This window comes from Cyanistes caeruleus, chromosome 5 (assembly GCF_971803275.1).
Source record: "Cyanistes caeruleus chromosome 5, bCyaCae1.hap1.1, whole genome shotgun sequence".
NCBI classification, from domain to species: domain Eukaryota; kingdom Metazoa; phylum Chordata; class Aves; order Passeriformes; family Paridae; genus Cyanistes; species Cyanistes caeruleus.
The window spans coordinates 82,448,641-82,472,457 of NC_141705.1; the positions used below are offsets into that span (position 1 = coordinate 82,448,641).

Genomic DNA, 23,817 nt, shown 5'->3' on the forward strand with positions numbered 1-23,817 from the left:
GTAAAACAGATCAGGAATTACCGTGAGTTATGTCCTGGTTGATGTTCAACAGGTTCTAAATTGGATGTGTAACATCTGGGATCCCTGGTCATACCATATTTGAATACCTGATTTTATGATGACTTAAAGTGAAATTACCATGCTGAAGTCAGTAAGTTGAGCAGGGAGAGGAATGTATGGCAGGAACCCTGGCCACAGGATAAACTGAAATCACGGAGTTAATGAGGAGCAGTCGATGATAACTCCATGTTTGGTCTTCCAGGGGAATGACTCGCTGGGGAGAATTTGATGACCTCCATCACATTAGCGGGGATACACTGAAGTCTACTGAGGAACAGCCAGACCTGGAGCAAAGTTAGTGCTGGTGGTCTCATGGGATCAAAAAGTTCTGTGTTCTGTGAGAGTGCAGAGGGGTTCTCACACATCAGGCCTTCCCTACCGGCAAAGGGAAATCTCTTTGCTCTGTGTAATGTGTACTGCAAGCTGGGGAAACACCCACCAGCACCAAGGGCTGCTCAGGGCCAACAGTGCTGTGCAGGTGACTTGCTGAACAGCCAGTGGCAATGAGCACTGCTTTTATCCAAGAAATCATTCCCAAGGGAACAAAACAGTAAAGCACAACAACTGCAATCAGTTCTATTCTTCATCCTATGCCTGTGCTTTGTCCCTAACCAGCTCCACCCCCCTCCAAAAAATAATAAATAGTAAATAAAGCCCTTCACCGAGATCCTCCTTCCTCTGGGGGTGCTGGCAGGGAGCGGTGAGCAGCCACACGTGATGTGTGGTTTCATTCTGTCCAGATTATCCATGTTACGAGAGTCCCACGCTGAGGGAGCAGGAGCTGGACTGTGCCACCCTGCCCCGGACCAGCAGCGATGCCGCGGCCGTGCGCAGGAGGACCAAGCTCCCCACCATTACCAGGATGGAAGTAGAAACTCACAGGTTCTCAATCAATGGCCACTTCTACAACCACGAGGTGGGAAATTTTAGGCTTGGCTTTGTCACCTGAGGGGCAGGGAACCCTGTCCAGTGAGTTTTCTCACGCCGTGGTGGGACTGTTCTTGTTCCCAGACATCGGTTTTCACTCCGGCTTTTGGGTCAGAAACCAAGATAAGAATCAACAGCCAGATGAGAACCAGACAAGTGATAGAGCAGCTCCTTCGTAAGTTTAAGGTAAGTCTGCTGGCAGGAGGAAGCCACAGTGGCCGTGTGGCCGTGTTCTGGAATCGTTCACACCGATGTGTGCTCCAGCACTGCGGGAAAGATGGGGAATAAGTGGGCGAGGATAGCGCATGGAGTGGAGTGTAGAACAAAAGCCCCACACGGACAGTTTTAAATGAATGTGTTGGGTTTATTTTAGCGGTGTTCCATGGCTCTCAGAGGCCAGAGGAGTTACCCTGGGTGCGTGGCGTGAGGCGATGGGAGAACCGCAGCGCGGCTTCTGGCAGCTCCGCGCCCCCGGCGTTCCCAGGGCGGGCAAAGGCTGCGCCTTGTCCGTGGCGGTGCTGCCCTCCCGCGGACAGCCCGGGAACTGCGGCTGGAGTGAAACACGAGCCTTCCCCCGAGCCGGGCGTGGGGGAAAATCCGGAAGGTTTGAGATAAAAGGATTTGATTTTATTTTATAAAAAGGATTTTTTTGGGTGCTAGCTCCTACCAACAACGCCGTGTGTGGTCAGGAGTAGCTTTCCCCTTTCTGCTGCGTGTTTCTCAAATATCTTGATTTTGCATGGCTGCTTAGTGTTTAATTTATACTTTAATGGTCTTAAACTTGTCTAGAGACTTCATTATTGCAGAATTACTTCACGTGGTTAGTAAGACTTGTGAGTGTCTTGGAAGGAAAACTTAACTTCTAGGAGGAATAAAGAAGGGAATTACAGAGCAGGGTGTAAAGCTGTAGGAAATAAATTGCAAAGTAAGTGTTCAGAAGCTCTGCTGTTTTCTGAATGTGGCTGTCAGGCACAGAGGGTAGGTCACAGGGGTTTTCCCTGATGGCAGCACGTGATGGGACAAGTAAGCTGTGAGAAGCACTTGAGGAGGCTGTGAGGAAACCAGGCAGGAAAGATCTGGGGTTAGAGCGTGTTACTGATTTGGGCAGCATGGGAACACAGGGGCTGGGGCTGGCACAGGCACAGTGAACATGGCAGCACAGCTTTGTGTCTTACCCAGATCCAGTATCTTTTCACTTTTCCACAGACAGGCTCCCTGACTCAGACTTTGATCCAAATCTCTGAGCTGAGACAGGCAGGGAAAATGTGCAGAGAGGGAGGTGCTGGGAAGATCTGTGAGTCTGAATGGATTTTCTTTTGTTTCACAGATAGAAAACAGCCCCCGTGAATTTGCACTTTACGTTATCCATGCATCTGGAGGTAAGCCAGCCACTGCTGCCTGATCACTTCATGTCTGATCATTCTGTGTGTGTGTGGAATGTATCCCTTGGAGTGACAGGACTCATGCCAGGCCTCTGTCCTTGTTTGTGCACTGTGTGTGTGGAGGGGCATTCTGCCTTCTCAGGGACCCTTCAGAGATGTCTCCTCTGGAGAGGAAAGGCTGAACAATTGTGCTGTGGGCCCTTTCAGCTGACAGCTTTGGATTCCATGTGCTGAGTTCAAAGTACTCATTCTTCAGTGGGAAAAGTTTACTTCCACAGCAGTTTACTCTTACTTTTTGAGGAAGAGGGAGATTTGACCTTTATTGATGGGAACACCTGGGACAGTAGGAGGGAACTGGGGGAGAAGTGGCACTTTAAATGGCACAATGTTAGGGACCTGTTAGGTATCTGGTAATGGCACTTGGGTCAGTATGGGATCCATGTCAGGATAAAGGCTCATGGCTGCAGGCGGTAGATAGAGCCCCTGTGGGATGTTCCCTGTTTTATGACATTGCTTATGAATTGCAGAAAAGAAGCAGCTGAGGAGTGGAGATGTTCCCTTGCTGCACAGGCTGCTGCAGGGGCCCTCTGAGAAGATTGCCAAGTTCTTTCTCATGGATGGGGACGTGGAAGAGATCAGCAGTGATGTACGTATATCCTCACTTCTTACAGTGCATGGAATTTTTCTCCATGACCGTAGTTAGCAGTGCCTTTCTTGTCTTCTCCTTGTTAGGTTGCTCAGTACATTTCATTTCATCTTCCCTTTCTGGAATCGATTCTGCACAGAATAAATGAAGAGGAGGAGCAGGAGATCCAACAGACAGTTGCAAGGTAAAGAGACACAAGTGAGGTGTCACAGAGTCCAGGGCAATCTGTGCAATCGTGGCCTGGCTCATGAGGATAAGATGTGGTTGTAGCAGCGTGCTACAGCATGGGGCATGTGATGGGAAGGCTCAAGGGAGTGGGAGGGCTCATAATCCTTCCCCTGGCCTGTTGCTCTTAAAGACTCCAGAATTAATACTGATTACACACAGAGTGGGGTCTTCAGAAAATTTGGACCCCCAGGGGAACTTCTCTTTATTTTGTTTGCTGTTTGCTTTCTGAGCCTTTGGCTGGTTCCTCAATTTGTACTTGCTGCTGTGCATTCCCTTGGCATGGATGAATGCAGTACACACACAGTACTATTTCTGTTCTGTAGCATTTGAGCCACACCAGTGCCTGATGTCCCTTTAAAACTCGAGGTGAATGACAGGAATCCCCCTGGCAGTGGCTCAAAAGGCCCCACAGGTACAGCTCACAGGGGCTCCCCTATTTGTGAGTCCAAGAGCACTAAGAGGCTACAGCACCCATAGATCTCTTACTGGATACTGGGCTGATGGTCATGTTGAATCAAAGTGTCCAGGAAATGTTTAGAAAATACTAATCTTGCCTGCACTGGGAAAGTTTTCATTGCCATTTGACCAGCTCTCTGGAATTTGGATCCAAAGTTTGCAGAGGTTATTTAAATGCATTCTCCCTCTCAGGTACCTCAGAGAGAAGAGCCTGATACGGCAACACCTTCGAAGTCGAAGTGTTAAAAAAACAGAGACTACGGTGTGATGGGCTGGCCCCTCGGGAACACCCGGGAATGGCCCCTCGGAGAGCCTGGGCTGCTGAAGGGGGCAGAGTCCTTGCTGCTGCTGCTGCCTGCTGGCTGGGACTGAGGCTGCTTCAGCCTCCTGGAGTGCCAGGTGGGAAAGGCTCTCCGCACCACTGAACCACTCCCGCAGCGCTGGGTGCAGGCAGGAACCACCTGAGGAGATACACTGCATCACCCAAACAGCAGATGCTGGATCTGACTTGGAACTTAGGCAAAAAATCCCCTGAAAAGCCCAAAGCTTTAAATCCTGCTGATGTGTGACCTGGTACCAAGAGGCTGGAGTAGAAAAATGTTGCAATAATTAATGTGCTGATAGAAAATATGCAAATTAAGGATGTGGTCATCCCTCTGTTTGAGAAATATTGTATTATATTACCAGAAAGCTTTTCAGTAGAGCCAAGTGGCAGAAGGTATTTATGTATTTAAGATTGCAGGCAGAATTTTCATTTAACTTATAAGAGATCCATGCAAGCTGCCTGAAATCCACCGGCTTCAGGCTGGTGAGTGCTGAAACTGCTTAAGCTTTGAGCTACTGTAAGAAAACCATAACTGGAAACCCTCCCACTTAGGAGCTGCCCTGCTTTAGCAATGACAGGGAATTTATGGATTAAATACCTCGTGAACTGCCAAGTGAGAACTGGCCAAACACTGTTGGGTCCTGAAAGGCATCTCAGTGGTTACCGCAGTTGGAATAAACGATTGTGTTCCTCCGTGTGTTTTGTTTGAAAGGGAATTGAGAAGTGCTCCAGCCAGGGCACAGCAGCCAAATGTCCGGTTCTGTCTGGCTGAGCCGTGCTCAATGTTAGAGCTCGAATTATAGAGATGTAAATAAAATAAATCTCTGCACACTGCATTCGCCTCCTGCACTGGTTGTCTGCTTCTCCTGAATTCGAACTCGCTGGCTGCGTTCGGCTGAACTCGGAACCGCTCGGGGGGTTCGATCGGACTCGGCTCGGTTCGGCTAAACTCGGAACTGCTCGCGGGGTTCGATCGGACTCGGCTCGGTTCGGCTAAACTCGGAACCGCTCGCGGGGTTCGATCGGACTCGGCTCAGTTCGGCTAAACTCGGAACCGCTCGCGGGGTTCGATCGGACTCGGCTCGGTTCGGCTGAACTCGGAACTGCTTCGGGCTTCGGCCGCGTTCGGCTGAACTCGCAGCCGGTATTCGGGTTCGGCCGAGCTCGGCTCGGTTCGACTGAATTCGGAGCCGCTCCTAGGTTCGGCTCAGCTTCGGACCGCGAGCCGCTCTCGTGTGTGGTCTCGTGAACAGGGCCTCTCTGCCAGCGGCGGCCGCTCGGGAACGGGGCGAGCTGGGATCGCTTCTCCCCGGGAATGCTCAGGGACCGAACCCGGCCGCCGCCGCTGGGGGCTGCCGCAGGTGCGGTTCTGGGAGCGGGCAGGGCCCGGCAGGGACGCGGGGCTGTCCAGGGCCGGGAGGGGCTGTTCGGCTCTGCCGGGGCGAGCCGCGGGCACGGGAGCCGAGCGGGCACGGGAGCCGAGCGGGCACAGGAGCCGAGCGGGCACAGGAGCCGAGCGGGCAGAAGGAGCCGAGCGTGCGGCACCTCGGCAGCGCCCGGTCGCGCCCGGCGTTCGAACCGCGCGGTGAGCGCCGGGCCGGCTTGAGCGGCGCTGGAAGGGAGGGAACGGCCCAGAGGGGCCCGGGACAGCGGCTGCGGGGGGAGCGCTTGGACCCGGCCCGCCTCGGCTTCGGCGGGACGCGCCGTGCGGGCGCTCCGGGGGCGCTCCCCGCAGTACCGGGGCGGTCCCGCAGGCGGCGCTCGGGGCCGCGGCGGGGGCGGAGCGCCGGTGACGAGGCCCCGCCCGGGCCTGCGCCGTGCGCGCCCCGCGGCCTTTTCCCGGCGGGACGGGGGCGCCTCGGGGGAGGCGAGCGCGGTCCCCGCGGCGGTGCCGGGGCTGCGACTCGGGGCAAAGGGGCCGCTGCTCGCAAAGGGGCCGAGATCGGGCCGGTTCTGCCTCCCATCTTCTGGCCGGGCGCGACGTAAGCTCTGAGCCAGGTATGCATCAGCTCCCCCAAGCTCTGAGAGCACAGAGCTGCCTGTGACCGAGAGCTCCCTGGCTGACACGAGCCTGAGCTTTATTTCAGTCCGCGGCGGGCGGCGGGACCGTCCCGCTGGCCCTGCGAGCCCTGCGCACATCGCGGCCGGGCAGTCGCTCCCGAGCGCTCCCCGTTCCGTGCAGCCCCGCTCCGCCGCCCAAGGCCGCCCGCCCGCCCGCTCGCTCCCGGCTCGCTGCCGGGCCCTTCCTTCACTCCCGGCTTGCTGTGGAACACCTGCGCCCGCTGGGGGGGCCCGGCTGGTTCCTGTGCGCCCTCCAGCCCCAAGTGCCACCGCTCCCAGACACCCCGGCACGGCGGGGTTTGCTGCTTTTGAAACAAGTGCTCTTGCCGCTTAATTTCGGTGATGTTGTTTCGGTGATCTAGGTCGGGCTGCCACGTACGAGACTGCGACTTTTCCCCCTCTGGACTCTGCAGCGTCAGGAGTGCTGCCTTTGTTGCTCCATTCAACAGCCCGGCAAAGCCACAGTCCCCCATTTCTGTGCTCGTCTGCAGCGTCTGCCGAGGGACATCCGGAACGAAACAGGCCTGGAGATGAAGTGTCTGTGCCTGTACACACAGAATCGGTCTCTGCACCAGGACCCCGGCACAGCTAAGGGAGGGAAGGCACTGCTGGCTGCACCTCCCCTGCGACTGAGCAGAGATTTGAAACAGCCAAAGCTGTCGAGCGGCAACAAAAGTCTCACTGTGTGTGCTAGAAAGCTTTCTGTGCTAAATGCACACCAAACCAGCCTACTTGTCATGTTCCTTCTAATGCAGCATTAGCATTAGTGTCAAAGCTTGTTAATGCGATACAGAAATTATGCAGTGAATATATATTTCCCAAGCTCAGTTTGGGTGTGTTGCTATACTGAAAACGTGGGAGGGAACAGCGGCTGTCAGTTCTCCTGCTGCTGCTGTTGAACACAATCCCTGCAGGGCCTGGGCTGGCCTACCTTCCTAGGAGAACTCCGGGGAGAGAGACACAATGTTGAAAGGGATGAAATACTGGCGCTGCAGTTGTTCTTTCTATGTATCTATTTCCGATACATTTGTGCGGTAATTACTCTGGGTTGTGTTTTGTTAGTTCAGGCAGTAAGTTAAGTGTATCACCTTCGGGGAAAAAACCAAACTAAAAAAAAACCCTCCAATAGGTGAGTCTGACCAGGTTTATTCTAGAGCACCATCTTTCATTATTATAAATTCCACTGAAATAATTACAGTCATCTTCTACCCAACCCTCATCCCCCAAGCCCAAGAACTTTGTTGGTTTTTTTTTTTTTTTAAAGCAAGTATCTCTACCTCCACACATCACTTTTCAGGTCAAAAATAAAATAAAAAAGATAGGTTCCAGGTTAACAACAGCAAAACCTGATGTTGAGAACAACAGCTGTTGTTCCAGTACCTGCCAGAAGTACCCCCCAGTCTCTCCTGTCATGTGGTTTGACTTGTTCTCCCTCTCAGGCAGTCTCACACTGCTGAGCTGCACATGGGCCCTGTGCTGAGAAGCTCTGAGCAGGTACCTGAAGGTAAGCTCCAGATAAATACCAGACTTAGATTACCCCAGTTTACTGTCATTTGCCTTGAAGGGCTCTTAAACGTTTCAGTAAGTGTAAAATTGCAACACTCTAACTGCTTTCTCATTAAGCATCAGAATAAACAGCTGCTTGTTTTAATGGCTTTCTTCAGGCAGTTGCTACAGTTATTTTGCCACATGCTGTGGTCTGTGCTTAAATATTATCAGAGGCTGGTTCTGCCAAATACAGTCTGTTGCTGCCTGCAAGATAAAAGCATCTTTGAAAGCACTACCAGCCCTACAGCAGCTGTGTGGCAATTAAAGAAATGTGACATAACTTTGGAGCCACGGAACTGGTGAAGCTTCCTGCAATCACAATTTTCTATCGGAGTTTTGCCAGCAAACTGCTTAGACCTTGGATTCCTCCCCAGAGAATCCACTCATATCTGAGTATGACATTTTGCTTCACTTATGTGTTTGCCTCATCCTAGGAAGTGCCAGTTAGATTTCACCAGTGCTGGAGACACAGCTGGACATTTAAGGACAAGTTTCCAGATTGTCCCAACATCTATTATCAGGGCAAACAGAGATGGAAAACCTTACAAAGAGATTTTGATACTGCGGGCAGCAGTCACAACAAACTGGCAAGCAAATGGCAATGCATTGCTCTATCCAGCATGAAACAAAGACCGTGGAGATGAAGTAAAACTGCCCACAATTCTGTCCTTGCTCACAGAACAGCTCTCCAGGACCCAGCCCATGATGAGGACAGGTTTTTGTTTGTTTCTCTCAGTGAACCAAGGTGCAAGACCTGTCCTCTCATGGCTGCAGATTCTGTATGGTCACTTCCACTTCAGCTTGGTGTTTATGCTCACAGAAATTCTCTGGAAATGAGAACAGTTTTTCAGAGGTTCTTTGTTGCCTGTTTATATATCAAGCTTGAGTGTCAGTTTCTGATTTTATGCCTCACTGTTATTTAGGTTGCTGCTACACTGATTGTTTCCTCTAGCAGTTCAAGATGTAGGCTGTAAAGGAGCCCTCTCCAATCACGTGTTCCAGAAAACCCCTAAATCTACCAGGCTACCACAAAAGGGAGGTACCTGTTACTGTGGGGGAAGGACATGCCAGTTGTGGGGATTTTTGTTGTTGCTTTGTGCTTTTTTATTTGTTTTATTTTTGTTAGTGGGTTTTTCTGTTTGGTTTTGGTTTCATGGGGTTTGTTTGGCTTTGGTTTTCTTTTTCTTCCACACGGTCCCACTTTCTCCCCCCTTCCCCTTGGCATGATTTTATATCTCTGGGGTTTGGAGAGAGTCATCTCCTCATTGCCTGTGATCTTGTGGCCTTGTACAAAATACCAGATGAGGTGCAGAGCAGAGAAATTGCTTTCTCATCTCCCAGTTGTCAAATCCGGTCAGGATTTCATGGAGGCACTCAGCAGATCTACATAAACCCATACCCTGTGTGCAACCTTGCCACCCAAGGTGGGAATACTGCTAAGAGAAACTCGAGTCCTCGGTGCCTGCATTTCCCTGCCCTACCAGCACAGGCTCTTAGCAGGTGGCTGTGTCCAGGGAGAGAAAGAGGCAGCTTTGCAGGCTGGCACCAGGTGGTGTCACCTCACCAGAGGAAACACACTGAGAATGGAACACGAGGCACTGCATCAAACTGGGAGAAACAGCTGTCTGCCAAGCTCCACAGTACTCCTACATCCAGGCTCCAGTTTCTCTCCCAGGAGAGCTGCTGCCATGAACCTGTGCCCACCCTTGACCATAGGAAGCCAGTTACAGAGCTAATACCACACCAGGTAAGGACAGGGATCAGGACTGCTGGGACTCCCACGTGGACATCAAACCAAAGCACATAGAAACAAGGGAGGAGAAGGTTGTCTAGCCATTTTCTCAATGAAAGACTGCTTAGGTAACTCCCATCATCTTCTCAGCTCCACCCAGGCAGCACAGTTTCTCCTGGTTCTGGTGGTTTTCTAGCAAAGCTGGGTTACTCAGTCTGGCACTGCACACAGCCTGCTGTGCCAGGCACACCCTGATGTGTCCCCAGAGTGCTGCTGGCAGCTCCTCTTGAACAAAAAGAACAGCAAGGCACCAGCCCTTAGTCTCATTTCGGACACATGGAGTCCTTAAAAGGGCCAGCTGGCACACAGCTGGGAAGCCCCTCACAGCATTCCAGAAAATATTCCCAGCACAGGAGCTGGGAAAGACTTGCTGGGGCAGGTAGTCATTTGGGCCAGAAATTGCTGTCACAGGATGACATGTTCATGGCCATACTTGGCTGTGCAGGGCTTAATCCACACCCTCCTGTTTTAGCATGTGCCTTGCTCTGTGGGGTGGCCTTTCAATTAAATCATGGCATCCTTCCAGAGGCTTTTTATTAAAAGCCATCTCCACTAAGTTCCCTACAGACCAGGTCTGTAAAACAATTACCTTCCCTTGTACCAAGGGCTCCTGTATTTAACTCTGCACAAGATTTAATAAAACAAAATAAGCCTCTTGAAAAATCGGTGACTGGTCTGGCTTGCACCTTGACAAAAATCCTTCCACACAGGGAACAGATTAAAAGTAACCACTGTCTGGAAATTGGCTGAAATCTACAGACAACAGGTGGGGAGATAGATTAACACACTGCCTGCATTTCCCAGGGGTTTTACTGAAGCCCTTGTGTTGTTACCCAGTGCCAAGGATGGGTGTCAGGTGAGCACTCAGCACGCCTGTCCAAGCAGCAGTGGGAGCAGGGGAGCTGGGATGTCCAGCTAGCCACCTGCTGGCCTGGCTGCGCAGAGAGCAGGCCCGGGGCACAGCAGGCCTCATGAAGGCAGCTGCAGCACCGAAACAGAAACAGGCCACTCCTCAGCAGTAAGACAAGCCACAAGCACAGTCAGGACAGCACGACACAGACAATAAAACTAAACAAGCAGCACAGCGCTTGGAGAAGAAGCCAATGCCTGAGCCTAAGCAGGGCTGCTGGGCCAATGGGCACCTAAGGGCACCTGGTGCCCTCAGTGCTCTGAGAGCTCTCCTTGTCAGTGTCCTCGTGCCAATTCTTGTTTTACTTATGAATAGGGATGGAAATATGGAGATGTGAACTTGAATCAAACCACCTGACCCGGATGAGCACTTCCTGTATCCTAACAGCATGCTGCAAACCTCTGACGTGCCATTCTCTATGTTTCCTGTGCAAAGGCAGCCCCAAAACACAGCAGATATACTGCCCTAGCCCTGTAATATAGCCATGCTTCAGGAAACAAACAGGGCTACCACCTGAGCTGCAGTCCAGAAGAATGGAGTAAGATTTGCCTCTATGATGTTTGTGATGTTCTTTAATGCCTGTCAAGTTTCCACTGTGTGGAGGCAGCCCTTGATTTTTCAGTAAAAGAGATGAAAATGTCTTTATGTATCTTTAGATCATCATTAAGCTGCTACATTTAGCAAGAGATTTTCCCAAAGTACCTCAGAGGATTGGGAGATTCAGTTTCTCTTGGTTTAACTGAATACTCAAATCCCCAGCCACCTTTGAAAATTGTGTCTGATCATGCTTAGGTGACTCAGCCAAAGAAATGGTAACACTTTCTGAATTTAGGAAAATAAATTACTCTATTCAAACCTCACTGGCAATCCCCTGGGATGGGAAAGGAAGCACAACCTCGTCTAAGTATAAAAAGAGAAAAGGTCTATGTAAAGAATACCAAAAAGCTACAAATGGCAGAGCACAGCAACACTATATTTCTCTTTAAAGTCCAAAAGTGTAATGCATTTCCATAAAACTCAGACTTCATTCATGAACCTCCTCTTCAGATTCCATCTCAAAAACAGAGCAAAACCATTTTTGGAGCTTCTCTTGTATTTTCTTGCTTTAGACATGCAGTGGGTGTTCTCGCTCTTTCATCAGGGAAAGGAAGGTTTGTCTAATATCCCAAATAAGAAAGCGATCACAACATCAACAATTAAAAATAAAACAGACACACGGTGTTCTGTTCCAAGATTTACAGAATGAAAAAGAATAAAAAGAATGTCTCCTTTCCTTTTCTGTCTTAAAAGCAAAATGAAAGTGGCAGGGGTGAGATTCCCCAGTGAATGAGACAAAGCACCAGAAAGTTTTCAGCTGAAAGACAAATTAGTGGAGATTGGAACCACTTGACTTCTTGGGCTCAGAGATCTCTGCCCTCAGAAGCAGCCAGCACAGCGTGGATGGGTGTCCTTCTAGCTCCTGCATTTATCTGACTAGAACATGTCATGACCTCAAGCCTACCACATTCTCACTTAGTAGGAGGGAGCACAAATACCTCCCTGAGCAGGGGAACACCTTCCAGGGGGCTCCAGGAACTGCCTGCAGGTGAGTGGGGTTCTGTGCACCATGCTGGCTGGGGGCGCCTCTCCTTTGGGCTCAGCAGCTTAGTGTGTCAACAGGCAGCAAGCCATAACCAAGGTCTAACTTTTGCTGGGGAAAGACATCTCTCTTAAACACCAACTGGGCACACTCAGGTTTTTCTGTTCTTTTGTGAAAGTTAGTGTGTACACACTTCCTCTAGGTCTTGTTGGCACACGGGCGCTGGACTGAAGCTGAGAGCTATCTGAAGTGCCCAAAATGCCTGTGCTGTCCTCTCTGGTCTCACTGGCTCCCCAGAATCCCCTTCAGGTCTGTTTTCTGTTGTTCACATCGTGTTCTTTCATTTATTTTTTTCAAAAGGAAATCCTTACTGTCAGTATTTGAGCAGTTTGATTGTGCCCTGCTCCACTCAGGAGGGCTGACAACTTTACAACAAAGCATTTATTAATTGGAAGTCACAGATAAATGGAAGGAGAATTTTGTGTGGGAGGGTTTCTGTGATGGGAAGGATTTGTTCATCACCAAAAGAAAATGTTCCAATCTTGTATTTGTGAATCTGCATTTTTTTTGATCACCAATGAGAGGTCATTAACAAAGCAGAGCAAGGACAGGATGTTTCAGTGTTGATAAAACATGGGAGTTTAGTTGTCTCTGAAGTGCTTTCTACACCCTGCCCTAAGCCAGCTGTACAGGAGCCAGCTGTGCACTGCCTACTCTGCTCACTTGGCAGTGTACCCTCGCATAGTGTGAATGCCCTTCCCTCACTGTCACACAGCCTACTTGCTTTTGTTTGGCCTAGGTGTCTTCTGGGTGCATTTAGTGCTGTTCTGTAGCTAAGTTCTGGGCAGAACAGCTTCTCTTCTCCAATGCCAAATCACTGCCCCCTAGCTCTGTGAGATAAATAACTGGTTTTAGGTGATGTGAGTTTTCTGGCTCTGGCAGGTATTTCAGCCTTCTAAAGGCTCAGAAGACAGCAGCAGCGTAGCACATGGGAAGAATTGTGCAGTGGATCCTGTTCTGCCAGTGCAGAGTCACTTGTCAAGGACAATAGCTCTTGGCTGAGCATTAATATGACAGAGTTGGGCATGCTGCCAAGGAAAACACTCCCTTGTGGTCTACGCAATGTTTCGCTGGCCTGTCATTTTGAGATCACCACCGACAGCAAACTGAAAACTGCCTTTCACCATCATTAGAAAGAAAAAGAAGACTACTCAGCAAAACAGATAACAGGCTTTGCTGAAGCCCCAGAGCAACAGAAGCAGTTTGGGTAGATCATGTGTGTGTGTGTGTACATGTGTGTGTGAGCCTTACAGCAGCTGCCCTCTGTGCTGGAGGAGCCCTGCACAGCAGGCAAGCAAGCTTCACCCTCTACAGAACTGGAGCTTTTCCCTCTACAGGAGGCTGGAGTGAGCCCCTTTACACCGGCTTCTGAGAAAACTCAGAGATGATGCTGGTTGCGCAACACAAAGAGTCTTTCAGCTTCAGAGATGTTGACTACAGGGCTATCTTTGTACTCGGAAATTCTGCCTGTTTGTTGTCCCGTGGATCATGGGATTATCTAAATTGGCTTTAAGAGGCTGCCTTGCTTTTGCACAAGAGGCGTCCTGGCATTTAACAAACTAAATGGGAAGTTACAACTGAGGTCCAGGAGGTTTCAATTATTTCTTGAGATGTCAGAATTAGGAAGAACAGTGCTCATTGACTTTCATCCTGTCATTCATTCATGGGGAGTACCCTTGAATGCTCAGAGAAAGGCTGTCTGAAGGCATAAATGCCTGTAATGATTATAATTCACAGAAGGAAGGAGCTGTGTGGCTGCAGCCAGGCATTAGTGATATCTGTGCCTTACCTGACATCACAACCTGATACACAAGGATTATTCTCGTCTCTAGACACTTGGCACTTCTGGCCTTTTCTTACTGCTCACACTTTTCATCTCCTGGCCCTTAAAGAGGAGTCTGCTTCCTCTCTAGTTGCACAGGCAGTACAATATGCTAAAGCAGATGAACAGTACATCACCTCTAAATGGGAATGTTCCAATAGGTTCACTGTGACCCCATTGATCCATTTTCTCTTAAAACCTGTATGTCACAACTCTTTCTGAGAGTCCTGGGGAAACTAATCTGCTGATGAAGTGTCACTGAGGCTTTTGAGGCTGCTGCTGAACCACATTGCCCTGGTGTGGGATCCTGACAGCCAAAACCAGACTGGGAATGATGCTGCATGATGTAGCTGATGTGGTCACTGGACAAGCTGCTTCTAAAGCAGAAGAGCACGTGCTGCTGAAGGATTATGAGCGTGCCTCACCTACTTCTAGAAACCACCCGAAAGGACACAAGCAGCCTGCGCACAAGAAAAGGAAGTGTCTGTGTTCAGGCTGCTTTCCAGAAGCCTGGTTCCTCTCTCCAGCTGCTCGTACAGGAGCAGCACAAGCTGCCTCCCCTCCTCAGGGAGAGGGACAACAGCCCACGTGTGGCAGGACGTGAGCTTCAGACTGCTGAATCTGCAGAAAGCTGCTTTTCTTTCACCTCTCTATAGCTGCATGCAGTTTCACAGCAAAATGTTTTCAAGATAGCATTGAAGCATTTCCTCTTCAGCCAGAACTTCCTGTTTTGCCTACGTGGTCTGTCTCCACGCTTCTCACTGCCCCCTCCTTTCCCTTCCCTGTCTGGAATGGATCTTGCTTTTTGCACCTCTGGTGTCCACGTGCTCAGAGCATGAAGGGAAATGCAACTCCCTTTCTGTCACCCAAAAAAACACCCCTCTCAAACACTGAATTCTCTGCATGGTTGAATATCAAGGTGGTTTCAAAGCACAAAAACAAAAATTTTCTGTGGCTTCCAGCAGATTTTAAGATTTAATTGTCAAACCTTCTTTTTCCAGGTATTTGATTTGATATGGGAAATGTATCATTATGGGGAGGACTTACTGGGATAAGCAAGTGTTTGTGTCTCTTGGTGCATGTGGAGAGAGAGAGACTTTGAGTTCAGAAAGCATGAAACATCTTTCACCTGTGCTAAACCGAGTGACTTAGCTTTTAGAATAAGTTAAAACATCACTGGATGAGACATAACATGCTAATCTGTGTGACCAGGAGACTGCCACTGAGGTTGTGCTAGTCACTTTGCTTAGCCATGTCCTGAACAGAAAGCATGTCAAGACCTTAGAAGGAAAGATTGTATCACAGCCACAGAGAAGCTCTGCTGATCAGCTCTATGGCTCAAGAAAAGTGGCTACCTATGGGATGGAGCCCTGGGGTTTCCTCCTGGTGATTCCTCTGGGGAGGAATCACTCACCTTTGGCTACAGCTGCCTGCTCTTTAGCCCAAGCACCCTGCACCCAGTAACCTATATACAACAGCACTTGGGACATCCGACAAACTGTTCAGAAGGGATGGCAGATAATGATTTTGTACTGAGAGCAAAGAGCTCCAGGAATGAGTAGCTGGGACTACTGGTTATACTGGTGTGTTGCACTGGGGGGGCTCAGTGAGGTGATTAAGTCAGATCTGTCCTAAATCACTAAAAATAATGCTGTTCTCCAGAGAAGAACTCTGCTGGGGGAGCACTGCACCAAGAGACTAGTGAGGTGACTTGGGCTGGGGACTCGTACCTCAGAGCAGGGTGGCTATTGATGCTTAGAAGAGATTATGGCCTGCTGCTCCCTCCAGGCTCCAGGCAGGGCTTTGCTGTAACTTTTCTCTGGCAGAGTGACAGCCAGACTGCACCTAACACAGGGCAGAGATTGCCCTGAAGGACTTATGTAAGTGGGGAGCAAATGACTCACACTTCAAAGTAACCATGCTTCAGGGACAAAGCTAAAGGAGCTCAGAGAGGCAATTGGAGAGTTAATCACACCTTTGATGTATCCTTATCTTATCAGAATATGCAGATATAAGGCCTCTGAGAGGCTGGCCAAGTGGTAAATTTTTGGTTGTGTAAGGACTGAGTCAATGGGCCTTGGTTCCTTAAGGGGAGCGAGGACTTTAATCCTAGAGCAATAAAAAATTAAAATGATGTTGCAAAGGACAAACTGTAACTCCCCCATAAAGCAGCAGACATAAGCAGAGAGAACCAAGGCTTGGGATACACACATTATGTTGCATCCTTGGGGATATTTCAAGTCCTCCCAGCTTTTGAGGCTCACTGTCAGTATCTCCAAACCCAAGTGGCTGCTCCTTGTAAACAAGATCCTGATCCACTTGCTTCAGTTCCCACAGAAGAGCCAGCTCTGGGGCTGCCTGCCTGCATTATACTATGCTGCAATTCAGCAAAGCACTCTTTCAGCACAGGGAGGCTTGTCTTTGGTTTCCGGGAGGCACGTGCCCTTGCATGTGTTCGCTTGTTTCAGCCCTCCCAGGAAGAAATGTTTAACGGGGAGATAACCACTGGAAGGCTTGAAGGCTTTACTCCTTTTTTTTATCATTCCCCATTTTTTTTATCATTCTCCTTTTTTTTTTTTTTTATCATTCCCTAAATTATTTGCTTAGCAGCTGAAACGAGAAGGTACTGTCTACCTTTGTAGCTTGGAGATGTTGCCACTTAATCTGAGCCTAGGGATGGCCATGGTGAGCTTTACTGCCACAGAAGCCATCTGTTCAAAGGATAATTTTGACAAATACTGAGGGCTTGGCAGCCTGATATGGAAGTTGCTATCACTTGTCCTCAGACTTCCTACTTGAGCAAAAGAAAGGATGACTGAGCAGAGCACATTTGAAAAGAGAATGTCCTGGTTGTCTGCATTCTTTCAGATCAGCTGATCTTCCGAGTGCCCTCCAAAGATAGCCTTGAGTGACTCTTAAAACAACTGTGTGATCAGCTCCTGAGCATACAGTGCTTTCTCCAGCAGCCTTGACCCTTGGCAGCTGAACTGGACCGGCAGCTATCAGTTCTCCTGGGCATCGTGTTCTTTGCTAATCGCTAAGCCCAACCTGTTATGGTTATACGGGGAGTTGAGAGCAGGGGGAAAGGCTTGATCCCTGTTGCAGTGCAAGGTATGGAGTCCCTGCCTCACAGCCTCTCATTTCAGGATTTCTGTTTCTGTCAGCTCAGGCTAATTTATTTTCTCCCCCTTTAAATGTTAAGGGGAAAGGCCTTTCCTTCCAGCTTGCTGGAGTGTTACAGGCTGAATGAGTGGCACGGCACACATATGGTTAACATTGTTTTCCCATCTGCATGGGAAAATGACTGTTCCTCTAAAGCTATTGCTGTGTGCAACAGGCTGCTGTCCTTCCTGACTGCATCCAGCAGCAACTTCCTCCCTTCAGATAAAGTGAACTTTATCTACAGAATTCTTAGCAACTGGAGGAACAAGCAAGAGGGGCAATCATGAGATCTGCTGATACGAGCTAGGCTCAGGGTACTGAGGCTGAGCTTGCCTTCCCTCACAGGGCCCACAAGAACCATTTCCCCCTCTAAGCGGCAAATCAGTGCTCTCACACACAAGGCTGGCATGCAAAGAAGCTTAAAGCAGCCCATTAAATGTTAACACTCAGCCTTGGTTTGTGTACTAACAGTGGGATAAACAAATGAAGAACTTGGGGGCTTGTGTTCTGCTTGTTACATTTGAATTTTGTGACACATTTTGTAGTACTTAAACTGCATTACTTTAACTACATATACAAGCACAAACTACATACACATGAACTGTGCACTCAATATCCAGGCATACTGTTTGGTCAGGAGTCAAAGGTCAGGATTCTGGGTGATGGGACAAATTTAGCTTCAAATTATGCTCTCAAAGATTTCCCTGTGTGTGTGTGTGTGTCTATTTAGAGCCATTTCAGCATTAGGTAAAGATTGACTTTTAATTACAGAAGGAAAAGAAGTGAAATGGAAACTAGTTTTGAAATGTAACATAAGTAGGATAAATTGGAAAATGGATTAGAGAGTTTCTGAATCCACCTTTCTGACTGAAGAGTGAAGCTAGCAAGCACCTGTTTGTATGGAGTTCATATAACACTCATGTCCTTAGGAGTAAGAATTTAGGCCTCGCTAAGGCAGGAATTTCAGCTTGGTTCTGTATTTCCAGAACTTTTGTGTTCTCTTTGCAGATCTTTAGGACATCTTATGTCATTTAGCACCAAACTGATTCTGCCACCCCTCCTCTGTGAAGACTTGAGATGACAGTCCCTGAGACACCTGTTTCTTCTGCTGTGCTAGAGCCTCAATGTCCTTCTAAAGTAGTAAGTTGTCTTGAAAAAAGTAACGTAATTTACTTGATGGAAAGAGGATGTAAATCCAGCACTTAGTGGTATTCTGGCCATTCTGGCCTTACTTTGTCTGTCTAACAGAAAATGAGTGACTTTGCTGTGACAAGAGTGTGCTCTGATACTCATTTTCTGAGTCTGGGATCAAGAGTCGTACGTGATATTTGGTGTTGTACAGTGGATGATCACTCTCTGCAGCATCAGGTGCTATACAAGGCAAAAAAAGCAATTAGGTAGTGAACAGCTCTGAGATTCCTGTGGCTGTGCTCCAACACTGTCAAGTGTCTGCTGTTCTCCAGTGCCTGACAAGCTGAGAGCACTTGGTGGGGACTACAAAAGGGTCACTCTTCACTGCTCCTAATCGTAACACAAGTGCAGCACCCTAAGGTCTGGGCCACCTGCAAGTCGAGTTCACCTTTTGAGCCATGCTTCATAAGGATCTTACCTCTGCTGCCAGGCGGAGTAGGGACCCGATGAGGCTGGTGTCAAAGTGGGAAGGCACCTAAGGAGTACGTTGTACTTGTTCTTTCTGTCTCTAGGTAAAATGGATCCGTGAATTATGGAAGAGGGAAGGGGAGGAGGTTAAGACATCCAAGCGGCTCTAACCAGCTGGAACTAGATCTTTCCTAGCTGGACAGTTAGAATTTGTCAAACAGAAACAATGCTCAACTGTTCGCCCTGTGAGTAAACAGGAGCAGAACAAAGCCTCAGCTGTATGTGTGTGTGCTTGGGAACCTCCTTGCACTTACTTTGCTGGCTGTCCACGTGCTGGTCAGTGTGTGGCTTGTATCTTTAATCAAAGACAAAAGGAGAGGGATGGGCAGGCAGTGACAGGCAAACATAACCCTTGCACACACTGGGGGACCTGCAGTTTATCTGTGCCAGGCCTATGGTCTGTCTCTGGTGTATCTGAAAGATTTTGGTATGCATTTCCACACATTCTTAAAAGCAGTGCTGGGAAATAAGTTCACATGAACCAGGACAAGCTACAATTACCTCACAGAGCTCTATAAACAAATCAGCTGTAAGTGAGGCTCATAAGCACAGCTAATTTGGTTTCCTTACATGGTCATTAGGACTGCATGGTGAGAGAGGGTGAAATGAGCAGCTTTATGTGTACCTTTATGTGCACCTCAGCACTGGTCATCTGCACCGTGTCACCTGGCACCCTGGCGAGTCACCATGCTGCCCAAATAGTCCGAAATTCCCCTTCCAGTTTGTACAAGGAAACATCTCAACTATTTCTCTTCAGCTAGTAAGGCATGGAGCTGGGATTGCCGATAGACAATCCACTCCTGTGCTCTTGGATCACAAGACAGCTCCTCTGTTCAGATTGTGAAAGCTGGAAACAGAGAGGTTGATGTTTTATTTTCCAATGTCCTTTTCAACTGTGGAGTCTCAGAAGAGTAACAAGATGTAGCTCATTTGTCACTGCTCCTAGTGATGGGAAGGAAGAATGAGGGGAATGTGTCCCATGGTGCCAGAGTGAATTGGAAACAGAACAGTGAAGTTCTGGTGAAATGAAATAAATTAGTCTAATTAGTCTGCCCACTTAAGTAATATTATTTTCTTTGTGTCAGTTTGTCTGTGTTAAATGATATGGAGGAGAAGAGCTGATGTGTGTCTGCTTAAGAGCATTTGTAAATCTCTGACATCAGGGAGGGAAAAGAGGTGGGACGGTGAAGTATTGGACAGAGGAAAGGAATGCTGGAATTAGAAAAAGAGGTATTGGAGTGATAGAGATTGGACACTCAGTTTAATTTGCTTGCAGACAGGGAAGGATTTCTCATCCAGGTAGAGACAGGATGACGCTTTGGTCTGGATGCAGCACTGCGAATAACAGGCAAAGGAATTGCCCTCCCCACAGGCCCAGGGACAGGCCGTGTCATCAAGTCCCTGCAAAGAGCACGCTGAAATCCCCGCTCATTTCCTGTCTCCTTTCCAAGATCCTCGAGGAAGCTGAAGTACTGTGTTCTCTAGTTACAGCCTGGCCACGCCGCTGTGTTGGAGCCTTTCAGCGCCGAGGTCTCTGTCACAACAGCAGTCTCCTCCTCAGCTGCCACCTTTCAGTTTGTTCTGACCACAGAAGATGATGCCAAATGGCTGTATAAACTGACCCTTGGCTCAGAGTACTTGGCAAACCAACGCTGGAACTGATTAACCTTTAACTTCACTTATCTGCTTAGCAGCCCAGGTCTCCACAGCAGACTTGGGAAGGTGATGCTGTATGGGCCCGTACTGAGTCTATACTCAAAAAGTTTCCTTAGGGGTACGAGGGAAGTGCCTCAGGAAGGCTGAAGAACGAATGGCTTCTTTCCTGATGTGCATGGGACTAACCCTGCCAATATCCAGAGAAGTTTCTGAGGCCCTATATGATCAAGAAAAGTCTGGGAACATTTAAATAGCCAAGGGCATGCTTTAATGGACCACAGAAAGTTCCCACCCAAGTGAGACTAAATGGAACTTGTGTACCCTAACCAGGCACACAAACTTAATACCTTGGACCTCAGGAGACGCAACCAAGGCGCTCATGCAGCAAAGGAGTGTTCTGCCCAGTGTACGTCACTAATCCCCCTTTAGATCAGCCTACCCTTCAAGGCACTCCCTTTTCCAGCCCGCGTGCCACAAGCCTGGAGTTGTGCAGAATGGGGATTTTGCTCAGTTAATCACCGCAGAAAAACCAAAAAGCTTTTGAAAACTTTCAAATTAAAATAAGTAATTGTGTCAGAACTGAGAAACCGAGCACTGCCAGGCTCTGTTAGTGCAGAGAGCAAGAGCAGGACAGGGGAGGAGGGGGACACGGAGAGACAGCACAATGGCAGCCAGTGGCGAGTCCTCCTGTGGAGCAAGACCGTCTCCTGGCAACGTGTGGCAATTGGTGGACGGAGCAAAAGGAGCCTGAATGAGGCGCCAGGGTCCATTTCAAGTGTTTTGGAGAAATTTGCTATTCACTTATTGCAGACCTGCCTAGCTTATTAATAATGCCCTCTTCTGCTGTAACCCCGGCTGCTACAGAAGCGCTGACAAGATGGGTATGCAGGGCACAGATCTGCCCGTGGAAGAGCTGGGCACTGCTTTTTGCTTGGCCCTCTCTCGACCCATTCCTCGGCGTTTTGTTGCCAAGCATTTGGTTGCCATGCCAACTTTTTAGCATTAAATCATAATCTAAGCACAGCAGGAGGCCAAAAGCCTTCTCAGGTCTAGCTCCTGTCCTCTCCCCTATGACTGTACAACTGGTTGTGTAAGCAGGATTGGCTGGATGCTTTGATGGCTTGTCAGCAACAGCCTGGATGAAAACTTACCAACAGGGGAACAACAGTTCCCTTTGGAAACGGGTACAGAGGAGAATAGGACTTATGGCTGGGAGATTTCTGCCTTCCCAGCTCTGCCACCTGTCTGAAACCAAGCCCTGCGTGTCACTCAGCTTGCACTGCTCCACTGGGACAAGGTGTTGGTGAGCTGAAACAGGCTTTGTGCTTCAGGATTGCTTTGCACTACCTCGTTCCCCTCACAGTAGGACTGTTTCTGGGCTATTAAAGACATACTTCAGACTGTCAGAACTGAGGTATTGAAACTAGAAATATGCTGTTGATAATAACGTGTATTAGCTCCTTAAAATGGTGAAATATGTTGAGTGCACAGATGATGTGTATTATCCTCCCATAATAGGTCAAAAACAAGGTATATACAAATGCTGAAATGGCTCAAAATAAAGAATATGAGAAGTAAGGCTGTGTTTTGCAGAGAAGAGACAAGGCCTGAGCTCTCCCTCCCAACTGCTTAAACTGTTTTGCAGCAGAAAGATTTTTGTTTGTCCCTTCAGTGAAGCTGAATACCCGCAGCTTGCAAATTTTCATTGCATGAAAACACAGGTCAGAAAAATGGAAACAGAGGTTTAGATCAGCTTTGTCAGGAGAAGTAATTTGACTGATCCTGCCTAAGCCTTAGGATTCTCATCTGGGGTGTCAAGCATCACTGGGGAACACTGCATACCAAGTCTATATTCTTTAAATACTTCAAATCTGACCCTTAATATTGGTGGAGGTTTTTCCTAATGTCAAAAACAAATGGAAAACTTCTCTTTGTCTCTTCTCTGGCACTTCATACACTGGTGTGAAGAGCATCCCAACAACACATTAGGTTTTAAATCTTGCTGTAGAGATTCCTGTTACTCAAATATGGCTTGGGCTGTTCTTTACTTGCAGCATGGGGTGAAAGAGCAGCTCTGCTTGCTGTTTCCCTGTATGCTCCCATGCAGTTCAACAAAAATCAGCATGAACTCCAGTTGACTCCTTCCTCTGGAGCTTCCCATGGTTTTGATAGTGGATGCTTAGGGAGGGGTGCATGGAAATGTGCAACAAAACACACAGTTTGTTTCCAGCCCCAGAGAGTAAAGCCCACGCTTGACCATAAACCTCCCCAGAACTAGAGCTGTGGCTTGGAAATTGCCTTAGGATCTTCTGAAGTACCGAGAGCCCAAAATCCAATTAAAACAGGTATTTCTACAGCAACACGCGTTACTTTGAGTCTCCTAAGAAAGGAATGATTTGTTATGCCTCTCTTTTCTCTTATATGACACTCTTGGAACTTTCTACCTGTAAGGCTTACAAGAATCTTGATGGTTGTCTACACATACCTCAGGTAATTCAGGAGGGAGACTCCTAGATGATTTCCATGTCCAAGGTAAAAGGTATCTGCCTCCCAGGGAATGGGCCTTTAGTTGGAAGGCAGTCAGCTATGTTACCTGGACTGACTGATACTGTTTTCTCTCTCTGGCAGTAGACGGTCTCACACAGCTTTCACTTCAGTTTCTGGAGGATTTTGTGCTTTCCAGAGGAAAAACTGCCCTTTGTTAGGTCAGCTAAAGACTGTAAACTAGAGGTTCCACAGGTTGGTATTATTGACTCTACACACCACAAATTTCATCCTGTTTGATCTGTTCCTCCAGAACTCCAGAGAGTTTTCTGGGGAATTTTAAATATTCTCTTACATGACAGCAAAGAGAAGCTGAAGAAGTGAATCCTAGAAGTGCAAAATCGGGTAAGCTAAGACATTTCTGCTTTAAAAATAGAAAAAACACTGTGTTTTGGGATCGAACTGGGACTCACTGCCTTAATCACAACTGAATACAGAGTGTGCTCATTTTAAGTACATTTGAGCCATTGATGTGAGGTTGTGGGCATCTTGGAATGGGAGGAGTAGGCTGATGGTGTAATGCTGACTGAATTCTCCCATATGACCTGCCATTTGCCCTCAGATCAGCAAGGATGTAGGAATCAGCACTTGAGAGCAGAGAGAGGACAAACTCTGCCTTTAGGACAATTAAGTTCAGCTAGGCAGTATTATCAAGGCTTTGGATGTAGTGTAAGGGATGTTGTGTTTTTGTTTTGTTTTTTTTTAAATAAGAGGTTGCTCCTAAAGTAGTTACATAACACTTGATAAAGAAGTCACCAGAGTATTGTACATTTACCCATCTGCTGGTTGTAACATTTCTGTTCTGCTAGTCCTAAATGCAGAAAATGTTGTCCATCCCTTGGGAACACTTGAGCATCCCAAATTACTTGGCTGAGGCTGGGCTCAGAGCTGAGTTACTGCTCTGTGACCGTGCCCTGTGCTGTCCCACAGCTGATTCCAGATGTCCCTTGAAGAGAAGGATTTCAATGTCATTTCCAAGCTGATGGGCAGCTGGGGTGGT

The 23,817-nt window shown here is 48.4% G+C and overlaps 1 protein-coding gene and 2 long non-coding RNA genes across 11 annotated transcripts in view; all 3 read left to right on the forward strand.

Annotated features, from left to right (window-relative positions):
* Positions 1-4,858, forward strand: part of RASSF6 (Ras association domain family member 6) — a 67,528-nt gene extending 62,670 nt beyond the window's left edge. For all 9 annotated transcript variants that reach the window (XM_086890937.1, XM_086890938.1, XM_086890942.1 and 6 more), the window contains 7 exons: positions 263-354; positions 801-976; positions 1,072-1,173; positions 2,315-2,366; positions 2,897-3,015; positions 3,102-3,199; positions 3,892-4,858. In XM_086890937.1, coding sequence (XP_086747063.1) covers positions 263-354; positions 801-976; positions 1,072-1,173; positions 2,315-2,366; positions 2,897-3,015; positions 3,102-3,199; positions 3,892-3,967 — 715 coding nt within the window. In that variant the 3' untranslated portion in view covers positions 3,968-4,858. The remainder of the gene's footprint in view (positions 1-262; positions 355-800; positions 977-1,071; positions 1,174-2,314; positions 2,367-2,896; positions 3,016-3,101; positions 3,200-3,891) is intronic.
* A 960-nt stretch (positions 4,859-5,818) lies between these two features.
* Positions 5,819-10,088, forward strand: LOC147653315 (uncharacterized). The gene is made up of 2 exons (XR_015287362.1): positions 5,819-6,022; positions 6,448-10,088. It is a non-coding gene; the product is annotated as an uncharacterized LOC147653315 (long non-coding RNA).
* Positions 10,089-11,729: 1,641 nt separating this feature from the next.
* On the forward strand, positions 11,730-22,719 carry LOC111929463 (uncharacterized). The gene is made up of 3 exons (XR_015287369.1): positions 11,730-11,920; positions 17,967-18,098; positions 18,662-22,719. It is a non-coding gene; the product is annotated as an uncharacterized LOC111929463 (long non-coding RNA).
* Positions 22,720-23,817: the final 1,098 nt, after the last annotated feature.